The sequence below is a fragment of the Mesocricetus auratus genome, unplaced genomic scaffold, assembly GCF_017639785.1.
Source record: "Mesocricetus auratus isolate SY011 unplaced genomic scaffold, BCM_Maur_2.0 Super-Scaffold_100008, whole genome shotgun sequence".
NCBI classification, from domain to species: domain Eukaryota; kingdom Metazoa; phylum Chordata; class Mammalia; order Rodentia; family Cricetidae; genus Mesocricetus; species Mesocricetus auratus.
The window spans coordinates 5,798,519-5,821,104 of NW_024429192.1; the positions used below are offsets into that span (position 1 = coordinate 5,798,519).

Consider the following 22,586-nt stretch of genomic DNA (forward strand, 5'->3'; position numbering starts at 1 on the left):
CGCTGGGGCAAGACCACACGTGAGGCCGGGTGTTCAGCAGCCCCAACGATGATGGGGGGCGAGGGGGGGGGGGGTGGGCGGGCGGCAGGTGGGTGGTGTAGGACATGATTTCAACGCAAGGCCTGTGAATTCTTGTGGCTACTTTCACGGTCACGGGGGTGAAGCCACGAGGTGTAGGCAAGGCTAAGCAAACCCAAAGAGGCTGCACAATCTCAGTCTCCCAGCTTTGAAAGCTTCAGACCATCCGCTTTCCTTTATCCCTCTTTGTTCCTTCACCCTGAAATACTCAGGGCGGCCCAAAGCACTCTGTTCCACTGGAGGGATGGTGTGGAGTGTCCCCGACAAACTTTGCTCAAGCATTAGCCACTGGTAATTTTGGAGGCCCTGTTACAAACCGCTATGGTCTCCCTCAGCCCCTGGCATCCCCGAAAGCAGCCTCCCTGGGAGGACTAAGCAAGGACGCTTACCCTCTCCCTCCTCCGTGAATGATGGGAAAGTGGGAGAGTGTAGAGCTGGGGGGGAAGGGTCAAAGCTCACATGTTTACAGTCACTGTCTCAAGGACACTGCAGGCCCCTGGGTTCTGATGATCTGGTCCTCACGCCTTTAGAATCAAGTCGACTTAACCGGGAAGCCAGCTTGAAATCACAGCCTGGCTCACTGCCGCTAGGTTCAATTGAGAGTCCCTTTCTAGAATTTTCTACGGCATAGGCCAGACGTGTGAAGTAGTGGGTGACCCAGCGAGTCAGTGGTTGCAACCTCAGCCCTGAGTACTGAGCCCCCTGGTGATCGGCTACCTCATAGGAAGAAAGATCTGTGCACACAAGAGGCCTTGAGCTGCCGCAGGGAGAGGTCAGCGAGGAGCGCTCCATCCACAGAGCGTTCACACGCGGCTGAGGATGAATCAGTGGCTCCACCTGATGTCCACCGACCCCGTGGACAGTGACAAGAGCCCTAGCGTCTACTGAACACTCTTTCTTTCCCAGGCCCGTGATCATTGTAGCTCACAGGGTCCAGGTTGACGGAGACTGTGGATCGCTCTCCTTTCCCAGTACGGTCACAGAAAGCCCTCTAGCTCCGTGAAAGCTAGCCTGTAGGAATGAGGCTCTAGGTCAGTGCCAGCCTGACGCCTCTGTCCTGTGAACTGGGCATGTGTTGTCCTCAACAGTAGAGTCTTATTACCAAATCCTAGAGAACAACTGTGCTACAGAGTTTCGTGTCACCTGGACACGCTGGAGTCCTCTGAGAGGAGGGAGCTTCAATTGAGAAAATGCTTCTCCAACATCGAGCTGCAGCCATTTCCTTAATTAGTGACTGATGGGGAAGGGCCCAGCCTATGGGAGGTGGTGCCGCCCCTGGGCTGGTGGTCCTGGGTTCTGTAAGGAAGCAGGCTGAGCAAACCATGAGGAGCACCCTCCACAGCCTCTGCATCAGCCCCTGCCTCCAGGATCCTGCCCCGTTGGAGTTCCTGCCCTGACTTCCTTCATGATGAGCAGGGTGTGGAAGCCTGAACCAAGTAAGCCCTGTCGTCCCCAGATGCCTTGTCTGTGACTGATCTTCTGCTAAAGCAAAGGGTGAGGGGCCACCTGCCTGAGGTAGCTGCCTGGAACACGTTTAAAGGACTGTGGCTTCTGACACTGCTTCTGGGGGGGAGGCAGAACTGAGTGCAGAGACCCCACTGAGCCTGGGCACCCGCATGTGAAGGCCAGCTGTGCTGAGTCTCCTCTCTCTCTCTCTGTCTCTCTCTCTCTGTGTCTCTGTCTCTGTCTGTCTCTCTCCCTCTCTCTCTCTGTGTATGTCTCTCTCTGTGTGTATGTCTCTCTCTGTCTCTCTTTCTCTCTCTGTCTGTCTGTCTGTCTCTCTCCACTTTACTTTTGGGGACAGGATTCTCCTGTCTCTGTCCCCCAGCTCTGGTATTACAGGTACATGCTTCCATGCCTGGTTTCTATGTGGGTGTTGGGGACATCACCCTATATGTATGTTTTTAACAAAAAGCCTTGATGTCTGTTTCCAAACCATTGTCACTTCACATGCGGTGCTCGGGGGTTCCGGGATGAACAGCCCCGTCTTCCCAGGTGGCAGGCGGGCTCCCTCAGAATGGGGCGAGGGCCGGCCCCGCTCTCTGTACCATGAGCATGCTGGGGGCCGGGCTCCGGAATAGGAAGGCGTAGGCAGCGTTGTGCCGCCTGGGTGTGGCTCGAGCACTCTGACAAAGGCCCCATACTGGGAGTTTGGGATCCACTGAGGTAGCTGAGGCTTTAAGGGGCAGTGGGGTCACAGGTGCACTGCTGTTCGGGGTTCCGATGGCCTTGACTTTGATCTTAAGAAACTGAGGGAATCTTTATGGTCTAATTCAGTCATCTAAGTGTGTAGATGGGGAAACTGAGGCCCAAAGAGGCGAGGTCTAAATCCTTTAGCTCCGGCCCTGCAGCAGCCTCTGCAGACTAAACAGGTACAACGTGTAAGTGGCCTCGGGCAGCTGCCAGGACCCTCCTGAGACACTTCTTGTCTTTGGTGAGGATCCACTGACTCTCCATCTGCAGCCCAGAGCCTCAGGAGACAGCCAATCACTGCTGGGAACCCGGGTCAGAGGCCACACCCTGGGGCCCCGCCCCGAAGCACGGATCCAGCCAACAACCAGGAGCCAGAAGTGTCCCGGTTCAGGAAATCTGCCACTGTGGTCAGGGCAGGACCCTGAGTGTACGGATGGTTCACTCCCCACTGGGAGCAAGCCAGAGTGAACTTCCAGGAGACAGAGCACAGGAGGGTGGTGAACTTCCAGGAGACAGAGCACAGGAGGGTGGTGAACTTCCAGGAGACAGAGCACAGGAGGGTGGTGAACTTCCAGGAGACAGAGCACAGGGGGGTGGTGAACTTCCAGGAGACAGAGAGAGCACAGGAGGGTGGTGAATTTCCAGGAGACAGAGCACAGGAGGGTGGTGAACTTCCAGGAGACAGAGAGAGCACAGGAGGGTGGTGAATTTCCAGGAGACAGAGAGAGCACAGGAAGGTGATGGCCCAGTGAGTGACAACGAGCCAGGGTGGGAGGGGGCAGAGGGGACACAGGGTGGCATGCATGTGTGAGGGACAGACGGACCACACAGAGACGCAGGCTCACGTGCTGTGGAGGTTAGAGAGGAAAAAGGCTTACTTCAGCAGTTTGATGTTACACATAATCAGCTCCTTCCAGTTAACAAAAATCATAGCCACCTCTTTCTCTGCCAGCAGCTCAGACTCCATCAGGGGTTTCTGAAAGATCTACAGGTGCAGAAAATGAAGCCGTTCAGAAAGCAGTCAGCTCAACACACACACGCACACACACACACACACACACACACACACTCAGATTTGTTTAGCACAAGGGAGAGGACTCAGAGACTGCACCTTCTCCTGGGGGGGGCGGGGACATTTTGACGAGGGGAGCCCAGGAGAATTCTGAGGAGGAGGGGACTTGGCTCCACCAATAGGAAGCTAGGAGGCTTGTGAACCTGCACGCATGTGGGTGGGGCTGCCTCCCCTGCTCACTGTGAGGAAGGCGTCTAGGAGGACATAGGAGTTTGAGGAAGCCTGTGGAGATGTGTGGCCCAGAGGAGCCATGAGCATTCTGAGGGAAGCAGCTGCAGGGCTAGCACAGAGCCCAAAGCAGGTGGCATGGAGAAGATGATGCCACCCTCTTCCTGGGCTCTGCTAAGCAAACAGGCCTTTCCCAGGCTCTGGGCGGGCGGGCAGATAACTCATAGCTAATCACAGATCTCAGATAGGACCCGATGTGGCTTCGTCCCTTACCCACCAGGCACCTGGACACAGGCGCCTCTGAAAGTTCTTTGGGCACAGGGACAGCTCATCTTTGAAATGAACTTGGCCTGTGTGGCTGATGCTTGGGAGCACCGCTCTGCATGAGTCATTAATACGACGGTGAACCGGGCAAAGTCCACACAGGATGCCACATCTAAGTGGGTGACGCTCACACCCTACCCACTTTGACCACATATTTAATAGCAGGCAGACGTCTTGAGACAACACAATTGGGAGACCCCTGTGGGCTAGCATTCCAGCCCGGAACTCCAATAACATCAAAGAGCAGAACGCTATCCCTCCTGGATGCGCGGGTGACATCAGTTTCATACCATTGGCTAGGTTATAGGCTTACAGACCATGACAGGACTTTTCATGTTGAAGGTGACCCTCCGGCCAGGTCCACAAACCTACTTCCTGACATGGCTACTCTGACTGTGTGTGGGGTTGAGAAGCTAACGGCCTTCCTTCATCACACCGTTTCAGAGAGAGTGCCATTTCACTGGCTACCCACAAAGGCAGGCCATCCCAGACCAGCGGTCTCGTGGAGCCGTGGGAGAACATGCCTTCATGCTCAGCCATAGCAGCAGGTCTTTCTCAGGAGTAATGGTGGCACTAGAAATAACTCGAGACTTGCGGCTAAGTGTCTCTGCTCGGGAGCCAACACTGAGGGTCAGGGATGTCATATGACTTAGTGACATCAATCAGTTGGTGACTGAGAGGCAACGCCTCTGACTGGAGCCAAGAGTCCCAAGTCACAGCCCACACATGCTCCACCATTAGTCATTAGTTTGGGACCTATGTGTTCTCGGCCTTGGCCCTGGGTGAGAGCGGCCTCTCTGACTCCCAGGGTGGCCCTGTGAAAAAAGGTGACCATCTCCCCTCCTGGGTAAAACCCCTGAGGTGTTTGCTATTCAGACACCCCTCATACACCAGAGACTGTCCCAGGCCCAGAGCCAGGACATAAGCCTTCCAGCAGGAACCCCACCTGTCCCTCCCACCCCCGGCCACCCCAGTCTCCCAGGGTCCCTGTACCTCTGTGACCAGCTGCAAGTCGTTAACGTAGTTCTCCTCCGTGACAATGAGCTCGTGGATGTAGCCTTGCCGCTTCCTCTCGGTCGGGGTCAACATATCTAAGAGGTGTAAGTCTGAGCACCCTGGAAAACACAACCATTTAGGGAAACATTTAATCCAAGGCTGGGGAAGCCCTTGCGATTGTGTATGTGACTCTGTGTGTGTGTGTGTGTTGGGGGGGTGTCATGGCGTCATCAGTTCCCGGTGGGTGTAGGGACTGGAGTGACACAGTCATAAGCAGAGATCTCCGCAGACCGACGTCAGTTCTAGAAGCTTGAGAGAAAGGAAGCGCAGAGCCTTTCAGAAGGAGCAGCCCTGCTGCCCATACGGACTTGGGACTTCCTGCCCTGGAACTGTCAGACGGTTACATTCTCCGTGTCTCCAGCCACGCAGCTTGTGGCCGCACACACGCCTGGACACAAACCATGGAAGGGTTAAACGACCTGCCCACGCACCCAGCCAACGCCTGCGTGCCAGGCACTGTGCCAGGGCGCTGCATGCTGACCACTGCCTTGACGGCTTCTCTGAAGTTCCAGAATCAGTTCCACCGCACCGAGAAGGAAGCCAGGGCTCAGAAAGGTAAACTCGCCCCAGGTCCTTCCCCTCCACAGTGATTAGAGTCCAAGCCCGGAGTGGTCCAGAGGCTGCTGCGCTCTCTAAGACCCCGTTGTCCACCCCAGGCTGCAGGAGGGCAGGCTGCTGTCCTGAGGCCGGCTTTTAGAGGCTGTGGTAACTGTGCAGATGCTTTTGGTGGATCCAGACAGGACTGGGAAGACTCTCCGGGCAAGGTCACGTCGTGTAGCCGTGAAGATGAGCAGCAAGCCTCAGGCAGCGCGGCAGAGGGCTCCCACGCAGCAGTCCCGCCAGGCCTTCGTAGGGGCCACGGCTGCCGGAAGGAACAGCCCCTAAGCTGCCCTGAGACTCAGCTTGCTCTTTGGAGCTCTGATCAGTGCAGCCCATTCCAGCCTCGGCAGCACCCACTCTCGGGAGCGAGCTGGGCCCACCGTTTTATACATGCAAGCGGTCCCACACATAGACGTCTTTTTATTAGATGGTGGTGGTTATTTAATCACAGAACTTGTAAAATACATCCTCTGAGAGGTGGGTGGGGCTGAGACCCACTCACTTTCTTTTCCCGTCCTTCCTGCGACTTGCCACCAGGGGGCGCTGTGCACTTTCCAGTGAGTGTCTAAGTGTGGCCCCTCCACCACCAGCCGCCCTGGCAGAACCTGTAAACAAATGACCAGAACTTTGCCAAATAGACTTTCGGGCAAGCTCTCTGGCGAGCCTTCAGGTTTGGGGAGGAGCCTGCAATGCAGATGCTGCAAGCTTCCGGGAATAAGATATCCGTCTGGGGAAAGCGTTAGGATGAACTTCTTGGTGAACCGTTTTTTTTTTTCTGCTGCAGACATTGCCTCCTAGGATTATAGTCCTCAGTTCTGCTCCCTCCCCCGGCCAATTGCCCTTTCTGCATGCTGTGGTTTCTCTAATTGGCACAGAACAGCCCAGGATAGCCAAGACGGTGCCAGGAGACCAGCAGGAGGGAGCTATCGTTATGGTGACACTTTCCACCCTGGACTTTAGCCAGCCACTGTGGGTGGGCGAGCCAGACCTCGGAGCGGCAAGGTGAGTGTGGCTACGCAGCCCTCATTTGACTCCCAACTTGGGCCTCCGGCTCAGCCACCCACGTGACTGTCTCTTCTGTCTGCCCCTGGGCGCTGTCTTCTGGAAACATCGGTCTTGGCAATGCCTCCCAGAAGGAAGCAAGGCCTGAGTGTCCCCACAGCTGGGTGAGCGCTGGGTTACGGGAAGCTGAGAACCCCCCTCTCCCCCGCGCCAGATTTCTTTGCTCTTTAACTTCTCTTGGGGAAGTCACCTAGGAAACACTTTGAATGCCCTACTTTCGCCTGGTGTCCTAAGAGTGAGTCCAAAGACCCTGGACTCGGGCCATTTCTTGTTCAGTGGCTGAATGTGGACCCCGCATTTTCGGCCCGGCCTCTCGCAGACAGTCTCCTGGTGCTTCCAGGGCATTGCTGTCCACAGGGCTGGTAGAGCTCTTACAAGGCGGGGTTTATGTTAACTCAACCCTGTTTGGAAGTGTTTGCAGCAGTGGGCAGGCAAGGCTCACAAACATCCCTTCAGGTCGCTGTCCTCTTGGAGAGGCCTGAGGGGTCCTCTAGGCCTGCACCCCGCAAACCCGTGTGCCACATGACACACCCACACATATTTTGCACACGATTTTATTGGCTTCAAAAGCCTGTTTGCAAGCTGGGCGTGGTGGCAACACGCCTCTGATCCCAGTACTTGGAAGGCAGAGGCAGGCGGATCTCTGAGTTCAAGGCCAGCTTCCTTTACATAGTGAATTCCAGGACAGTCAAGAATACCTAGTGAGATCCTGTCTCAACGACAAAACAAAACAGACAAACCAACAAAAAAAAGTCACCAACACGTGAAGGAAAATAGCCTGTTTGTGGCCTGCAACTTGTTAGTTTTGAGATCTCCACCATGACTTTGGGACCGGCACAGGCTGGAAGCGGTACTGCAGTCCCAGGCTGAAAGTGGTACTGCCACCCCCAGGTTGAAGGTGGTACTGCACCCCCCAGGTTGAAGGTGGTACTGCCCACCCCAGGCTGAAAGTGGTACTGCAGTCCCAGGCTGAAAGTGGTACTGCCCCCCAGGTTGAAGGTGGTATCCCCCTAGGTTGAAGGCTGAACTCCCCACCCTCTCCCCCAGGTGGTACTGCCCCCTCTAAGCTAACACTACTCCCCAAGCACACCAGGTCAGGTTACTACATTACACTCTCAAGACTGAGTATATACTTGTCCTAACAAGAAAGCAATGGCTGAAATTTGGCAGGTTGGCCCAGGACTAATGTACTAAATACACAGGACAGGGAGCCCACATCACCCGCCAGTAGATCCCACTGAGAAACACAAACTACTTTCTACAAGGAAGTGTCGCAACCGGAAGATGCAAGAACGACCAAGAAACTGAAATGAGGTCCTATTGGAAGCGATGCCTGGATTCTAGAAGACCCTCTGGGTACAAGTTTAGGAGAAAAGCGGAAGGTGTTGGGACACCTGGCTCGGGTCAGCTCTGGATGCACTTGAGGGCGCCCATGCCTTGATCTGGACAGGCCAGCCTTTGTATCCACACACCTACAGCACCCAAGCCAGAGCTGAGAGCTTGGGGATACTGGCAGAGCTGGGCTGTGACCTCCAGAATCCACCCCTGCAAGTCTAACTCCAGCATTTTTGGAGACGTGGAATGGCCACGCTGACCTCTGGACCCAGAACACAATCTACGGCAAAGGCTTTGTGAAGAGGTCTGCCTCCACACTACAAAGCAATCACACTGACCTGAGACTGGATTTTAATCACTAAACTGACCCACAGGATATTGTGAAGGTTGGGTTCCAGACCCAGAGAACCACGAGAGCCTCCAAAAAGAAATCCTAAACCCCAAAATATCCTTCCTTTGAAAACTTACTATTTAGAAAAACAAGAGAATTTTAAAACCTTCAGTTTTCAAAGCAGGGCAAGTTAGAAAAGCCTTCAGGAGTTAGAAGGGTGTGGCCTTCTCTCCCTTGGGTACCAAGATACACACAGTTTACTGCCCGAAAGATTCAGGGACAAAGTATGGTAAATGATTTTCCATAGCCATGGAGCAGGGTTGAAGGGTGCCTCAAAACTAAGATTGGATCACAGCTGAAATAATACTACAAGGACTCCAAACAGTTAAAAAAGCAAAACAAAACATTAAAGCCAACAGGAAATTCCTCATGTAGGCTCCCAAGTTTATACCATTTTCTTTAATACATTTATGAAAGGGACAGGGCTGTAATGTCCTGTTGGAAGGCCCAGAGACTTGGAAAATATCTCAGCCCCCTAAGACCATCATATCCCCCTCAAGCATCACTGCTATGGCCAGTAGAATTAAGATCCTTTTTACTACAAACAATACATGGGCCCACAGATAGTGTGGAATTTCAAAGAATAGAGAAGTACTTAGCACACACACATACACACACACACACACACACAGGAAGACTCCCCTCTCTTCAGTGTGGTTTTGAAACCCAAATTAGCTCCCACATCAGGCTAATCATCGAGCTGAGCAAATAAACAGGCCTGATTTCTGTTACAAAGGAGCCCCAAAAATAGTAATTTGGTCAATAAATATTTATTAAGTTTCTAGGAAGCTGAAGGGACACAGGGGTAAGCAGATACCATCCTTGTCCTTGGGGAAACTCAGGAGCTGAGGGGAGACTCCACAGGAAATGTAAATTAAAAATAGGGTGAATGCAGGGCAATGGCGGTGCACGCCTCTAATCCCAGCACTCAGGAGGCAGACGCAGGCGGATCTCTGTGAGTTCAAGGCCAGCCTGGTCTACAGAGCCAGTGCCAGGGCAGGCTCCAAAGCTACACAGAGAAACCCTGTCTTGAGAAACAAAAACAAAACAAAAGAAGCATGCATAAAAGACTAGGGAAGGGCTGGGAGATGGCCCCGTTGATGAAGCATTTACCTTGCCTGGACCTGGGTTCGATCCTTAGAACACACATTACAAAGCCATCCATGTATGATGGAACATACTTGAAATCCCAGTACTGCGTGGGGGTGGGAGGTGGGGCACAGAAACGGGCAGATTATGGGGTTCCCTGGCTAGCCAGCCTGGCTTAGCCCTTGACAACCCTTGGGCGTCCCTGAGATCATACTGTCCAAAAATTAAGGTGGCTGGCTCGTGAGGAAAATACTTGAGGCTGGTTGCTGGGTGTCACGCACTCGTGCTCGGTGCCTGCACACGCACACGCACACTCACACGCACACGCACAAAGAGTGGGTGTAAAAACATCTAGGTAAACACAGACACCCGTGGGAGACACAGGGTGTGGGAAATGCCGTGCTATAGGGGGTTAGCGACATCAGAACGAAGCCAGAGATGCAATGAACAGGGGCCGGGAGGGCGACGCTGAAGCCTGGATGATGGTTTTCATGTCAAGGGAAAGACAGCACGGAGTGTCTAGGGACGTTCAGCCCAGATCTCCTTTCTAAGTGGGTCTTTGTCAGCCGAATATGTAAATTGGATGCCGGAGTCCTTGTCTGCCCTGCAGGAGTTGCTACACCGAACCTGCATGTGGCAAATAGGGGCTCTCCAAGACCTTAGTCTCTGCTGACCTTTGAACTACAGCTTTCCCACCCCCAGGATTTGATTATTTTGGTATTGACAAGAGAGTAGGAGCTAGTGAGAGGCCTGTGGTGAGTGAGAGGTTGAAGATGCCACCAGTGGCTTCAAAGACCCCTGTGCACTGAACCCAGGTATCCCACTCTGGCCTGTTTTAGGGAACTCACTGTGAGTTGTGTAGCTGGGTCCCTCCTGGACATGTCCATTCAGTCTCCTCACTTAGTCACAAACCCAGAAACTACAAAAAAAAAAAAAAAAAAAAGGGGGCCGGGCGTTGGTGGTGCACGCCTTTAATCCCAGCACTCGGGAGGCAGAGGCAGGCGGATCTCTGTGAGTTCCAGGCCAGCCTGGTCTACAAAGTCAGTTCCAGGACAGCCTCCAAAGCCACAGAGAAACCCTGTCTCGAAAAACCAAAAAAAAAAAAAAAAAAAAAAAAAAGGAAAAGAAAACACCACATAGTTTCCAAAATCAATTTCATCTTCTCCCAAGAAGGGCCATCTGGTATACCTGGCTTGCCAGGCAGTTTGATGAGCATGGAGAAATGGTGGAAATGGAATTCCTCCCAGGAATAGTGCATCTTCTGCTCTGCAGTGACTAGGAATGTGGCGAGCATGGAGAAATGGTGGAAATGGAATTCCTCCCAGGAGTAGTGACTAGGAATGTGGCAAGTAGCATATCATGGTGGCTTTGTGCCTGATGCTGAACTCCTGGCATGGGTACCACAGCCCTTTATAGCCTGCAGCTTTCCTTTGGTTTTTTGTTTGTTTGTTTTTTGGCTGCATTTGTGTCTCCAGGAGTGCTTTCTAGCTTTTGGAGCACTCACTTTTGGTGTACCCTATCCCACAGGATTTTAGGTTTCCTTAGCAATGGCTGTAAATAAACCCTTCAGGTATGCAAGTCTGATGAAAATGTCACTGCAGCACTGTGGGGCATACTTTTTTTATTGGGATTTTGGGAAGGAGGCAGTAGCTTTGACCAGAGAGCTCTGGGGAGATTTGGAAGAGGAGGAATGGGAGTTGGGCGTTGTTATGGTTGGCGTGTCCCTCAGTGTCCACATAAGACCCTGTGGGGAGGTGGAAGGTTCAGGGGTGACTAGGGGTGATTACGCACATGAATAAAGAAATGCTCTTATCTAAGGGCTTGGATCCCATTACAAACATGTGGCAGACATCTTGCTCTCCTTCCAGGCTTCTGCAAGGGGGTGATGCCTGCGGGAGGCTCCACCAGACGCATGCCCTGGACCTTGGACTTCTCAGACTCAAGAACTATAAAGGGGAAAAAAGGATCTATAACTTAGCCAGCCTCAGGTAAGTCTTAGTGCAGACTCCTGCACTGAGACATCGTGGACCAAGAGGATGGTGGAAGAACCAGAGCTGGGTACTTGGAGCCAGAGGAGCAGGTGTGGACAGGAGAAGATGCTGGGCGCTGGCATACAGCAGTGCTGACCTGGAACCTCCCGACACTGTCGGCTCAGTCCTCACCAACAGTCTCCTGGAGCAGCTTCTGTGACCCAGATGAGCCGGCGAGGAGACGGAGACGTGGAGAAGATAAGTAAGTCAGCAAAGCCTCGGTTAAGAAAGAGCCAATGAGGTAGGACCAGAGTCCACGTTCGTCTTTGCCTGGCTGGACAGGTGGTGTCTCTGTGTGTCCCCATGGCAAGGACACACAGACTGGGTGTCTTTAAAAATAGAAGTTTACTTTCTCACGGCTCTGGAGGCTGGAGTCGAAGGTCAGGTCAAGGTGTTGGCAAGCTTCATCTCCCCTGGGTTTACAACCACAGAACCTGCCTTTGCTGAATGGAAACCCGTGGTGTCTGTCTACACGTGGTTTCTTCTTAAAAGGACACTTGTCATATTAGAGTAGGATCCACCCTGAAGGCCTCACTGTGATGTTTAAATACATCTTTGAAGACACTAACTCTAAATTCAGTCACATCCCGGTCTCCAGGGTTAGGGCTGTCACCTATGAGCACTGAGAGACACAGCTGAGACCACATCAGAAGGGAAGCCCACTTGGGGCTTGTGGCAGAGCTAGGGGGGCTTCGGCTGTGTTTCGGATGGTCTCGGTGGCAGCTGAGTGTAGGTTGGAAGGAGGTGACAGTCCTCCAGTATAGCTGCACCCTGGAGCCACTCAAGGAGCTTGGGAACTGCCAGGTCCCTGCTGTACTCAACGCCGACTGTGTCTTAACTCTCAAGGAAGACATGTGGCCATCATTAAGGCTCTGAGCGGTTCCCAGGTCAGGCAGAGAGAACTTTCCACTCTGGAGAGAAAAGATGGTCTGAAAGCCAAGTATGGCAAGAACACTCTCTTGACAGATGGGACAGTCCAGAAAGGTGTGGCTATGCCTACTATCAGAAATGCTCCCTGTGTTCCCAGGGAGCCAACATCTTTCCTATAGCACTTCCTGTAACGTCTATGTAATGACGAGCTTGGCCTTGAAGTGCAGGCTCTCAAGGGCTGCAGCAGGGTCAAGGCAACGAGTCTTCTCCATACAGTGGCCCCTGGGGCTGGAGAGAGGGCTCTGCAGTTGAGTGTTTGCTGCCTGCATAGTAAGTCTGGTTCCTAGCACTCCCCTTCAGTGGCTCACCAACACCTGTAACTCCAGCTCCAGGGGACCCAACATGGCCTTCTGACCTCCATAGGTACCATTCTGTCACACACACACACACACACACACACACACACACACACACACTAGAAATGAATCTAAATAAAAGACCCTTGGCTGACCAGCCAACCAAAGACTCTGGAGGTTGTGTGTGTGTGGGGGTACTTCCCAACCCCAAAGCGATGGCTTCAGAAGGGCCTGGCAATACCCTGGTCCCCGACAAACCGACCCCCAGTGGAACACAGACACCTCCAACCTAAGATATTTCCTGGCCATTTCAGCACCGCAGGGTCCAACCAGGTGCTTCTGTGAGGCCAGCACACTCACAGAGGAGACTAGATACCAGTAGTAGTAAGTATGTAGACCAGTCAAGTGATTACGAAAACGAAGAATGCTTCCTGCTTTCGGGCCTTTCCATGGAAAACATCTAGGCTAGCGTCCCCAGTACAGGCTTTGCGCTGGGTACTCACCATCCACAGTGAAGAGAATGGAGAAGAAGATGGTACACTGACGGCCCAGTAGCGAAGGGGAGACTACGCTAGTAGAACAAGGGAATGAAACAAGGCAAATGCGGACTGCCACCAACACCCGACACTGCCCCCACAGTCCCCAAGAGTGAGGGCCCCTGGGAAATATGCGAGTGTGTGTGTGTGTGTGTGTGTGTGTGTGTGTGTGTGTGTGTGTGTGTGTCAATAAAGCACTGTTGGCCAATAGGGAAGCAAGATAGGTGGAACTAGGAGTCGAGGAGGACTCTGGGGAGGAGAAACACAGGGAGTCACCATGTAGCTGCCATAGATGAAAGAGGTCCAGACCCTTTCTCCAGCAAGAGAAATACTTAGATGGGTTAAATACTTAAGTCAGAGCTAGCCAGCAAGAAACAAGCAAGGCCAACAGCTTCATAATTAATACAGCGTCTTGTGTGTTATTTGGGGACTACAACGTGGCAGAGCCCAGGCGACTGGTGGGGAAAAACCAAAGTGGCTGGCAAGGAAAAGACTTCACTCAACACAAGTGTGTTAATCCGACAGTAGTTTACAACCATCAAGAGACAGAGACCCCACAGAAAGCCAGCTGGACGAGGGGGAGCACCAGGGCTGTTGTTGCTGTGTCTCTCCTGTGATGAGCCACCCCTTTAGTGGTTCTGGGGAGGAGAGAACCCAGGGTTCCATCCACGACAAGCGTTACCACCGAGCCATACCCCTGACTCGCCGCAGATTTTTAAAATTTATTTAACTTACATTTTCTTTCTTTTTAAAATAAAGTCTTGTGTATCCCAGGCTGGCCTAGAGTTCCCTATGCCTAGGGTGAACGTGAACTTCTCACCCCCCTGCACCTGCCTCCCAAACACTGAGATTACAGGTGTGCGCCACCACGCCTGCTCATGTGGTGCTGGGGACTGATTCCAGGGCTATGTGCATGCTGGGTAAATGCACTACCAACTGAGCTACATGTCCAGCCCAATTTATTTCTCCTGACAGCATTTTGTTATGTAGCCCAAACTGACCCCCTCCCCCCCAGTCATAATCCTGCCTCAGCCTTCCGAGTGCTGGGATTACAGGCACAGAGCACACGCCAGATTCTTGATGGGGATACGACAAACCCAGAGAGGCTTGGCTGGCCCTGCCCTCAAAGAGCTCAGTCTAATGAGGGGTATGAGTGTATCTAACAGTTTGCAGATACCAAAGGCTCATGTGTGCTCAGTCCCCAGGGGTGCATCTGGTCCCTGACGGGTGACTGGATCAGGAGGGAACCAGCCATTGACCATGTCACAGCCACAATCTGCTGGAGACTTAGAAGGTGACTCAGTTGGAGGAGGATGATGAGGCGCACACCTTTGACAGGGATCTGGTCCCTGGCCTCTTCCTGTTTCTAAGCCTTGATGAGGTAAGAGACCCAACCCTACAGATTCACACCTCATCAAAGGCCTACAGCCAGGGAGCAAGCTGAGCTCACTGGAGATGAGAACACTAGGTCTGCGGTCGGTCAGAGCAAGGCTTTCTGCCTTGTGAGTTCCTCGTCAGGGCCCTGTCATGGTGACAGAATGTCTAACTTACCCGGTGTCCGCATGTGTACGTGTCGGCCTTCCGGTCTCCTGGTCATTTGGTATAAAGGGACTTTGAGGTAAGGTAACACGGAGGATGGGGAGGGCGGCAGAGAGTAGGGAGGGGAAGGAGGGGGCAGGGCACGTGTTACTGGAATGTACCAGTGCCTTAAACTTGCAGCAGTCATTCCAGGAAGGGTGTGTGTAGGGTACGGGGGAAAGGAAGACTTGGGGCTGGCTAAGACCGGACAGAGCCAGGTGACCAACCTTCTGACTAGAAGGTGGCCCATGGGAGCCCTGGGGAGGAGACAGTGCCTAGGGGTCAGAATTACGAACTCTCTGAATCTGGCGTGGTTCCACACCCATGCCAACTGTCACTCCCCAACATACAGGCCCAGGATGCTGCCTGAGAGAGCAGATCTGGAGGCTCTGACTCTTATGCCTTCCAGAAAGGTTTTCAGGTTGGTGGCGTCCACTGTTAGGTTGATCTAAGTAGTGTCCCTATATTTGGCGCCATGCTCTGACTGCGGCCAGGAAGGGACATTTAGAAGCCACGACTGGTTACTTTGGGGAGGACTCCCAGGGTGTCCCCTGCACTACAGCACTGGCCTTTGGTCACTCTGTCCCGTTTCATTCACCTTGAGCTGGAATGACTCTGCTGTTCTGTCTGCGGGCCTCTCCCGACTTGTACAGGTTCAAAAGCAGGCACCACACCTGCTTGTGTTCCAATGCCTGCAGCCTCATCACCAGGCAGGGCCTGTATTCCTTGTGTGTGTGTGTGTGTGTGTGTGTGTGTGTGTGGAGGGGCAGGGAGTGGTAGGAGAGGGGAAACTGAGGCAGGACAGCCCTTTGAAGCTTTTTCTGCAGCAAGAGGGAGGGAGGAAAGGGTATTGGAAGATTTCCTCCTGTCTCTTGAGGAGGTGCTGGGGTGCGGGTTCCCTCTAGAGAGTCAGTGGGGCTGCTTACTGAGGGAAGGTGTAGCTATGTAGGGCTTCCCATGGGGCTGTGGGGTTCCAAGGCAACGCTCCAGAGGGCCAGGTTCCCTGCTTGGCTTTGCCTGCTCTGCTAGGGCTGGTCCCCTGCTCTGGCTCAGCAGAGTGGGTGCAGGGGAAGTGTGCTTCCGGGAGCCCTAAGTGTTGTGGCGCAGTTGCTCTGAGGAGCACGTCTCTACGGACAGTATGGCTACTTCTAAAAACAAAACAAAAAAATGCCGGCATGCCTAGCGGGAGCAGGGGGCAAACGTTCCATTCTTTGCTGGCAGGAGATACAAGGCCACAGACTCCACACATTCGTGACAGGTTTACTGAGGAACGCTGCATGGGCCTGCCAACAGCCCACGGCTGTGGTATTTAAAGGCCTTACACATTCCATTTTCCCTGGTAGGGCGCCCCACTGTCAGCCGCATGAGAGGCATCCTGCACCAGTGGTGTCCCGGGAGGCTGCTGGCTTGAGCATCAGTCAGCATTGTTCAAACCTGTGGGACAGATGCTTCCAAAAGGCTCCCACGCAGGTGAGCCCCTCCCCCACCCAGGGGCCTGAAGGAAGTGGATGTGGGAGTGCCCAGGGGAGCAGTCATCCTCTCTGAAGTCTGCCATCTGGGAAAGCAACCGCAGGAAGGCAAGCGGGACGCCAAGAGACACAAGATTGGTGTCCATGGCGTCCGCTGACTACGCACACATCATTTGTCCCTCCACAAACAACCCGTGTCTTATGTACCGGTGCTGAGTGCAACGAGCTTCAATAAACATGCAGGACCCCAAGGCGCCCACGCTCTAAATGACCACCCTCTAATACCTTTATTGCTACTAAAGACCGAGGGCACAGCTACCCTGATTTCCACCAGAGTCAACTATTAGATTAGATTGTATCTAAGTAGCGTTATGTGTTCAGCATCGCCGTCTTCAGGGTACGGCCAGGAATGAAAGTTTAGAGGCCACAGCTGGCCCTGCATGAGGGCATCCGGGACACGCCTGACTTTGGGAAACTGGGCTGCAGTCAAGAAGGGACTATGGCTGAGGTAAGCCGGTGTGGAGCTCGGCCACCGCCACGTGGAATTCTCGGTTCCAGAGGTAGAAGAATCAGGGAAGGGAAAGGGCCCGCTCTTATCTTCCAAAGTGACTGACAATCCTGTGCAGGTGCAGCTTGGGGGCAAGACCCCGGGACAGAAGGGAATGCTTTCCAAATGGTACAGCCAGAAGAGGGCAAGTCTGGCTAGAAGAGCGCTTTTGTTTGTTTGTTTTTTCGAGACAGGGTTTCTCTGTATTGTTTTGGAGACTGTCCTGGAACTCTCTTTGTAGACCAGGCTGGCCTTGAACTCACAGAGATCCGCCTGCCTTTGCCTCCCGAGTGCTGGGATTAAAGGCGTACGCTGCCAACGCCCGGCTTAGAAGAGCACTCTGAGGGTACCAGGTACCCCAAGGACCTCGGTGTCCTCACTGTCAAGTGAAGGGCTTGTGTCTCAGGCTCTGAGGATGTGTGTCCCTCCCCCCACACCATGGTCTTCTCTGCTTCTGTGGAACGGCCTGGCTTAGTGTGCAAACGTGACAGGGACCAAGGAATGGGTCAGAGCCGGGTGGTGGTGGCACACGCCTTTAATCCCAGCACTCTCGAGGCAGAGACAGGTGGATCTCTGTGAGTTTGAGGGCAGCCTGGTCTACAGAGAGAGTTCAGGAACCGATATGGCTACACTGAGAAACTCTTTCTCAAAAAACCAAAACCATAATAATAATAATAATAATAATAATAGTAAAAGAAAGCATCAGGGGCATGGAGTGGGGCGGGGAGGCCTCAGGAGCACAGTGTCCTCATGCCCATTGGTCACAAGGCATCCCCTGGGTCAGGGTTTGGAGAACTTGGGAGAAAGGAGTGCTCAGCCTTGGCAAATACGGCAAATGTAGCCTGCAGTATGATGAGCCAGGCAGATATGAACACTGCTACTGTCAGCCTACGTGAGTCTTCTTACGATTCTGTCTGCTGTTAGCTGTACTCTGGCCTTCCCGTTCAGCCCTATGCTAACAAGCCTCAGATGAATACATCCAAGTCACTTTCTCATGCCTACATCTGACACACACAGAGACCACGGACACCACAGAACAGCTGGCAGGTAGTACCTAGGTCCTAGACTCTCACAGGTGGTGCTTTTACAGAGCTTTGTAAACACAATAGATGCGGGTCTTAAAAAACGGTGACCATGTCTGAAAAACAAAGTCTTGGTTTTAGTAAATTCAGGCATCGTTTTTTGTTTTCAGGCCTGGGAGCTTTCAATATGAAAAACAGAACCTTCAATGAGAAGCCATAGACTGACTGAAATAAACCAGCTAGCTTTTCCTGGGCTTTCATCTAAAAAGCCTCTGGCCTTACCATTATTCTATAGATTTTTAATTTTTTTCTAAAACATTTTATGTGTGTTGGCGTTTGGCCCACATAAAAGATGTCTGTCTTTGCACCACTACCCACGAGACTGGTGCCTGTGGAGGCCAGAAGGTGTCAGATCCCCTGGGACTGGAGTTACAGACAGCTGTGAGCCACCATGTGCATGCTGGGAATCGAACCTGGGTCCTCTGGGAAAGCAGCCAGTGCATTTACTGGTGTGTGTGTGTGTGTGTGTGTGTGTGTGTGTGTGTGTGTGTGTGTGTGTGTCACTGACAGTCAATAGCTTCCAGAAAAATTCTCTTGGGAATTTTTGGGTCTAAAAAGAATATACAGATTAATCTATAATTTTGCCAAAAGTAAAGAATAGTCATTATCTCTCAGAAATGGTTTTACATTTCCAGGAAACAGAGTTGTTATCTGGGCGGGAAGCTTCCCAGATCAGGCTAGAGAGGAGACGGCCCCAGATCCAAGTCCGTAGACCTGAACTTTGGCACACACGGGTGAGATATCAGGGCAGCACTACTCTGGGGAGCTTGCACCTAAAGGGAGAGGAAACTAGGTTGACATCCTAGTTTCTCTTACGGGAGATGTGATATGTTAAGAACTGGGATTCTGGTGAATTCTACAGTTGTTCAATCTGCTCACACAATGGGCAGTTTCAAGTGCTTAAACCCACTGTGTGTCAGGAAATGATAGATTATACTGGGTTAAGCTGTATGACATTACTGTTTTAGGCATGGCATGGTGCCACCGAGTAGAGGGATGTTTGCACATGCGAGCTCACACACACACACACACACACACCAGAGTAAATGTAAAATAAAATAAAAAACCCTAAAAACAAAAATCAAACCCCAGACTTAGTACTTTGAAAGTCCTAGGGTGCTTTACTGTTTAATGCAACTTTAAAAGTAGAGACTATGGGGGATAACCAAGATGTTTTGAAAAATAAAAGACAATCGTGGTAGACTTTTTATGCTGCAGACACGTGACATGAGCTTATAAAACGTAGCTATGGGGCAACCTCAGCGGCTGTGTGGCCTCCTGGGCCAGGACAACCCAGTGAACTTTAGCCACAGTGGCCGGTAGGGTGAGGCCAGGCTTTCTCAGCTCAACACTGGTAACATCTGGGACGGGATGACTCTCTGCCATGTGAACTGCGCTCTGCAGTGCAGGATGAGCCGTACCCAGCCTTTCCCCGCAGGGTGCTGGGAGTGGTCCTCTGCCTGAGACCCGCAGGGCCAGATGGGCTCTCTGCAGCCCATGCGAACCCAAGAGATGGGAGGGAGATCCGCACTAGTCCCCAAACCCGAGAGAGGGAGCCTGAGCGAAACGTGAGGCCCCACCCGCCTTAACTGCACCCCGCCACCAACCTCAACACTGAGAACAAAGGCTGGTTAGAGTGGAGAGGTCCTGGGGAGGAGATGAGGCCTGCAGACTCCATCACGGCTCCACACGGGCTGGATGTGTGAGAGCCGGGAGGGGCCTTCCCACCTTCCCCTTTACTGATCTGACATGTGGTCCATGACAAACATTTCTCCCACCTCGTCTGGCTCCTAGGTCTCCACTTGAGTATTATGACCCAGCTCCTGGGGGGGGGGGGGGAAGGGGTGTCTCCGTGTCTGTCCTGCAGGAGCTAGGTGGCCCGCTCGTGCAACAACTCACCACACTTCTGCACAGACCTTAACACACAGCCCGTAAATATTTGTATGATCTCTCCAGAACCCGACGGGGCACTAGACACATGGTAGACTTATTACCTCTTCCCCAAGACTTTCTGCCAACTTGAACAAACCGCAACGGAGGGGCAGGGGGGGCGCGGTAAGTGGCGTTCGAGAGGACAGTGTCAATCGCGTGTCCGTCACTAGCAGCGCCATCCGTGTGTGCATGCTGGACTGCCTCTGTGAAGGCCACAGAGTGCGCATCGCTGATGTGACCCCACAGACGGAAATGTGCGAGTCTGCCTTTCCCATGTGCATTCTGGCACTCGCTAATTCCTAATTATGACACGGTTTTGAGACTGATATTTTGTGCCCTGAGCCAAATCTCACACCTGTCAATGTGCCAGCAATATAAACTAAAAACCCAACGGGGGAGTTGGGCGCTAAGCTGGACGGTAGACTCACTGCTTACACACTGACGGGGGAAGGGGTGCCGCCGCCCAGGGACTCTGTATTCACACTCAGCGCCTGCGCATCCTCGGGCCAGGGGCTCACACCTGTCTGCGTGTTGCTCTCACCACTGCAAGACTCCAACAGCAAGAACACAGAGACATTTCCATCTAACTTTTATATGAAGAATTTAATTATCTATACACATGACTAATCCAAAAGGTTGTATTACAATTGTTAAAGCCGCAGGTTTATATATTTATATATTTTACATTCATATCCAGGAAACACTGAAGCGCAGGTTAGACAAGAAGGGGCTGCCCTGCGCTTTGCACCGCGTGAGGGGAGAAGGACCATGACAAACTGCCGGTGAGGCGCCGCCCCAGGAGGGGACCCAGAGGGACACCGTCAGCTTATGACAGGACAGCTAGATGGAGCTTCAGCTTCCCCAGACCATTCGCTGTGCTGTCAGCAGTGGGCATTTTTCTTTCCTTTTTCTTTTTTATTGGGAGGTTCCAACTAATGTCTAAAGACAAACATGGCTTACTACAGCACGGTTAACACATACATGGACCAGGAGCGCCATTTCATATTAATCTGTAGAAACTCCACAGTCTAGTTAAAATGTAAACACTGGAAATTAATTGGAGGGAGACTTCTATACATTCTTTCTTGTCAAGAAAATTACTTGTTCAAAATATTCCATGAAAAGCAACTGGAATAAAACTTCATGTAACAGAGACTGCTGATCGCAACCACCTTGGCGGTGGCGTCTTACTGATTTACGGTATGAAAATACGCCAAATTAAAAGCTCAAAACAAAACACCAACCGACTAGATAAATCTGAGACCAAACGGAAACACAGGTGCTTTCTCGTGTGGCTACAAGGTCACTGTGCAAAATAAAATTAACGCAATAGATGAAAGCATTGTACACGATGATAGCGCTCGCCACGGAAGAGCTGCGTCTTCAGTACAGATGGGTTACATGCGCAACAGGTACATGTGACAGTCATAAACAACCATGACAACTTCTGTCTAGTCAGACTCAATCTACACATCTTCAAAGCGGGTATACCCGACTCCTCTGCACTCTACGGTAGGGGAGAAGCCCCAAACTACACAATTTAGTTGGTAACACTGGACAAAATGGAAAAAATACATCAAGTCTCAGATTTATGGACATTTGGAACAATTTTTAATAGCACATGCAGCATTCCTTGATAGTGGGTCTTTTTGCAAAACCAAAATAGCAAAGAAGTAATCGATTGATTTTTATTAAAAGGCTAAAATACACACTTAAAAATAATCTTAAAACTGCTGAAAGCACCTGTGTAAGGGCGGGGCTGTCAGTCTGAGTAAGCAGGAACCCACAAAAGGGGCCACCACCCTGTCTCTGCTCACAATGACTCAGACACTGCGATCCCATGCAACTAAGGTAAAATGAGGTAAACTGCTCTGCAGTGAGTTCTTCTACTCAGAAGGCAGTAGGTGATCATGCTGCAAGTCACATGACCAAGGCTGCATCTCCCATCATCCCTCTGGGCAGTGATATGGGATAGTGGGTCTCTTTGAGGACTTTCAAGCCTGAGGGGGGGATGGACAACATATGATTCCTAGAAAAAGGAGGAAAACAACACATAAGCAAAACAAAACAATGAGCAAAATTCAAGCTAGGAAAATGAGTCAGGCATGTACACAGCATGGTGCCAAAATGATTTAAAAAAAAAGAGGAAAAGAAAAAAGAAGGAAGGGTGGGAAGGGGGGCATGCTACAGAAGGAATGAAATTTAAAAACAAAAACAACCCCACGGAATAGTCTTGCATCACAGAAGGTCTTCAAAGAGACTGTTGCAAATGCAGCAGTGGTCTGGCTTCAAGTATCAGAGCAATGCTGCATGTCTTACGGGAGCCGCCGGAGAGGCGAGGGGCAGAGGCGCCGGGGCACTTACATTGCTGGCTTGGGTCCGTGTCCGTGGTCAGCTTCACATAGTTGGATGGGAAGAGTCCGACTTGCCCGCTGACCTCTCCTTTCCACCAGTCGGGGTCCTCCTTGTTGAGGACGTTGATGACCTGGCCCTTGCTGAAGGCCAGCTCGTCACTGTTCTGTGCGGTGTAGTCGTACATCCCGATCACCTGGCACACTGCAGGAGACAGGGCTGGGTGAGCGGCTGCGCAGGCGCAGCAGGCAGGCAGGCAGCAGGGCAGGCGCAGCAGGCAGGCAGGCAGCAGGGCAGGCGCAGCAGGCAGGCAGGCAGGTAGGTTCCTGGCTGGGCTTTGCCCTTCAGAATGGGGAGGAGTGAGGGGAGCAGGCCGCGAGGGGGGGGAAGAGGGGCTCCCTCGACATAGTGTGGCAGGAGAGGGAGGACCACATTTTAAGACGACGGCAAAGATTTTTACCCTGTC

General features: G+C 52.3%; 1 protein-coding gene and 1 long non-coding RNA gene across 6 annotated transcripts in view; one reads left to right on the top strand and one right to left on the bottom strand.

Moving 5' to 3' along the window:
• The window catches only part of Itsn1 (intersectin 1), a 174,814-nt gene that overhangs the window by 14,933 nt on the left and 137,295 nt on the right, over positions 1–22,586 (bottom strand). For 3 of the 4 annotated variants that reach the window (XR_005878825.1, XM_040750476.1, XM_040750475.1), the window contains 3 exons: positions 22,133–22,324; positions 4,829–4,950; positions 3,150–3,256 (listed from right to left, as the gene is read on the bottom strand). Coding sequence is in view for 3 of the 4 variants with exons in the window: in XM_040750476.1 (XP_040606410.1) it covers positions 3,150–3,256; positions 4,829–4,950; positions 22,133–22,324 (421 nt within the window). In the remaining variant the exon portion in view is untranslated. Of the gene's footprint in view, positions 1–3,149; positions 3,257–4,828; positions 4,951–20,352; positions 21,798–22,132; positions 22,325–22,586 lie in introns of those variants that run through there. The other variant, XM_040750477.1, reaches the window with a different exon arrangement.
• On the top strand, positions 5,084–13,339 carry LOC121141892. Of its 2 annotated transcripts, XR_005878828.1 has the most exons (3): positions 5,084–5,446; positions 6,276–6,493; positions 11,237–13,339. It is a non-coding gene; the product is annotated as an uncharacterized LOC121141892 (long non-coding RNA). The 2 variants fall into 2 exon arrangements; XR_005878827.1 differs by lacking the exon at positions 5,084–5,446 and having other exon boundaries at positions 5,916–6,493.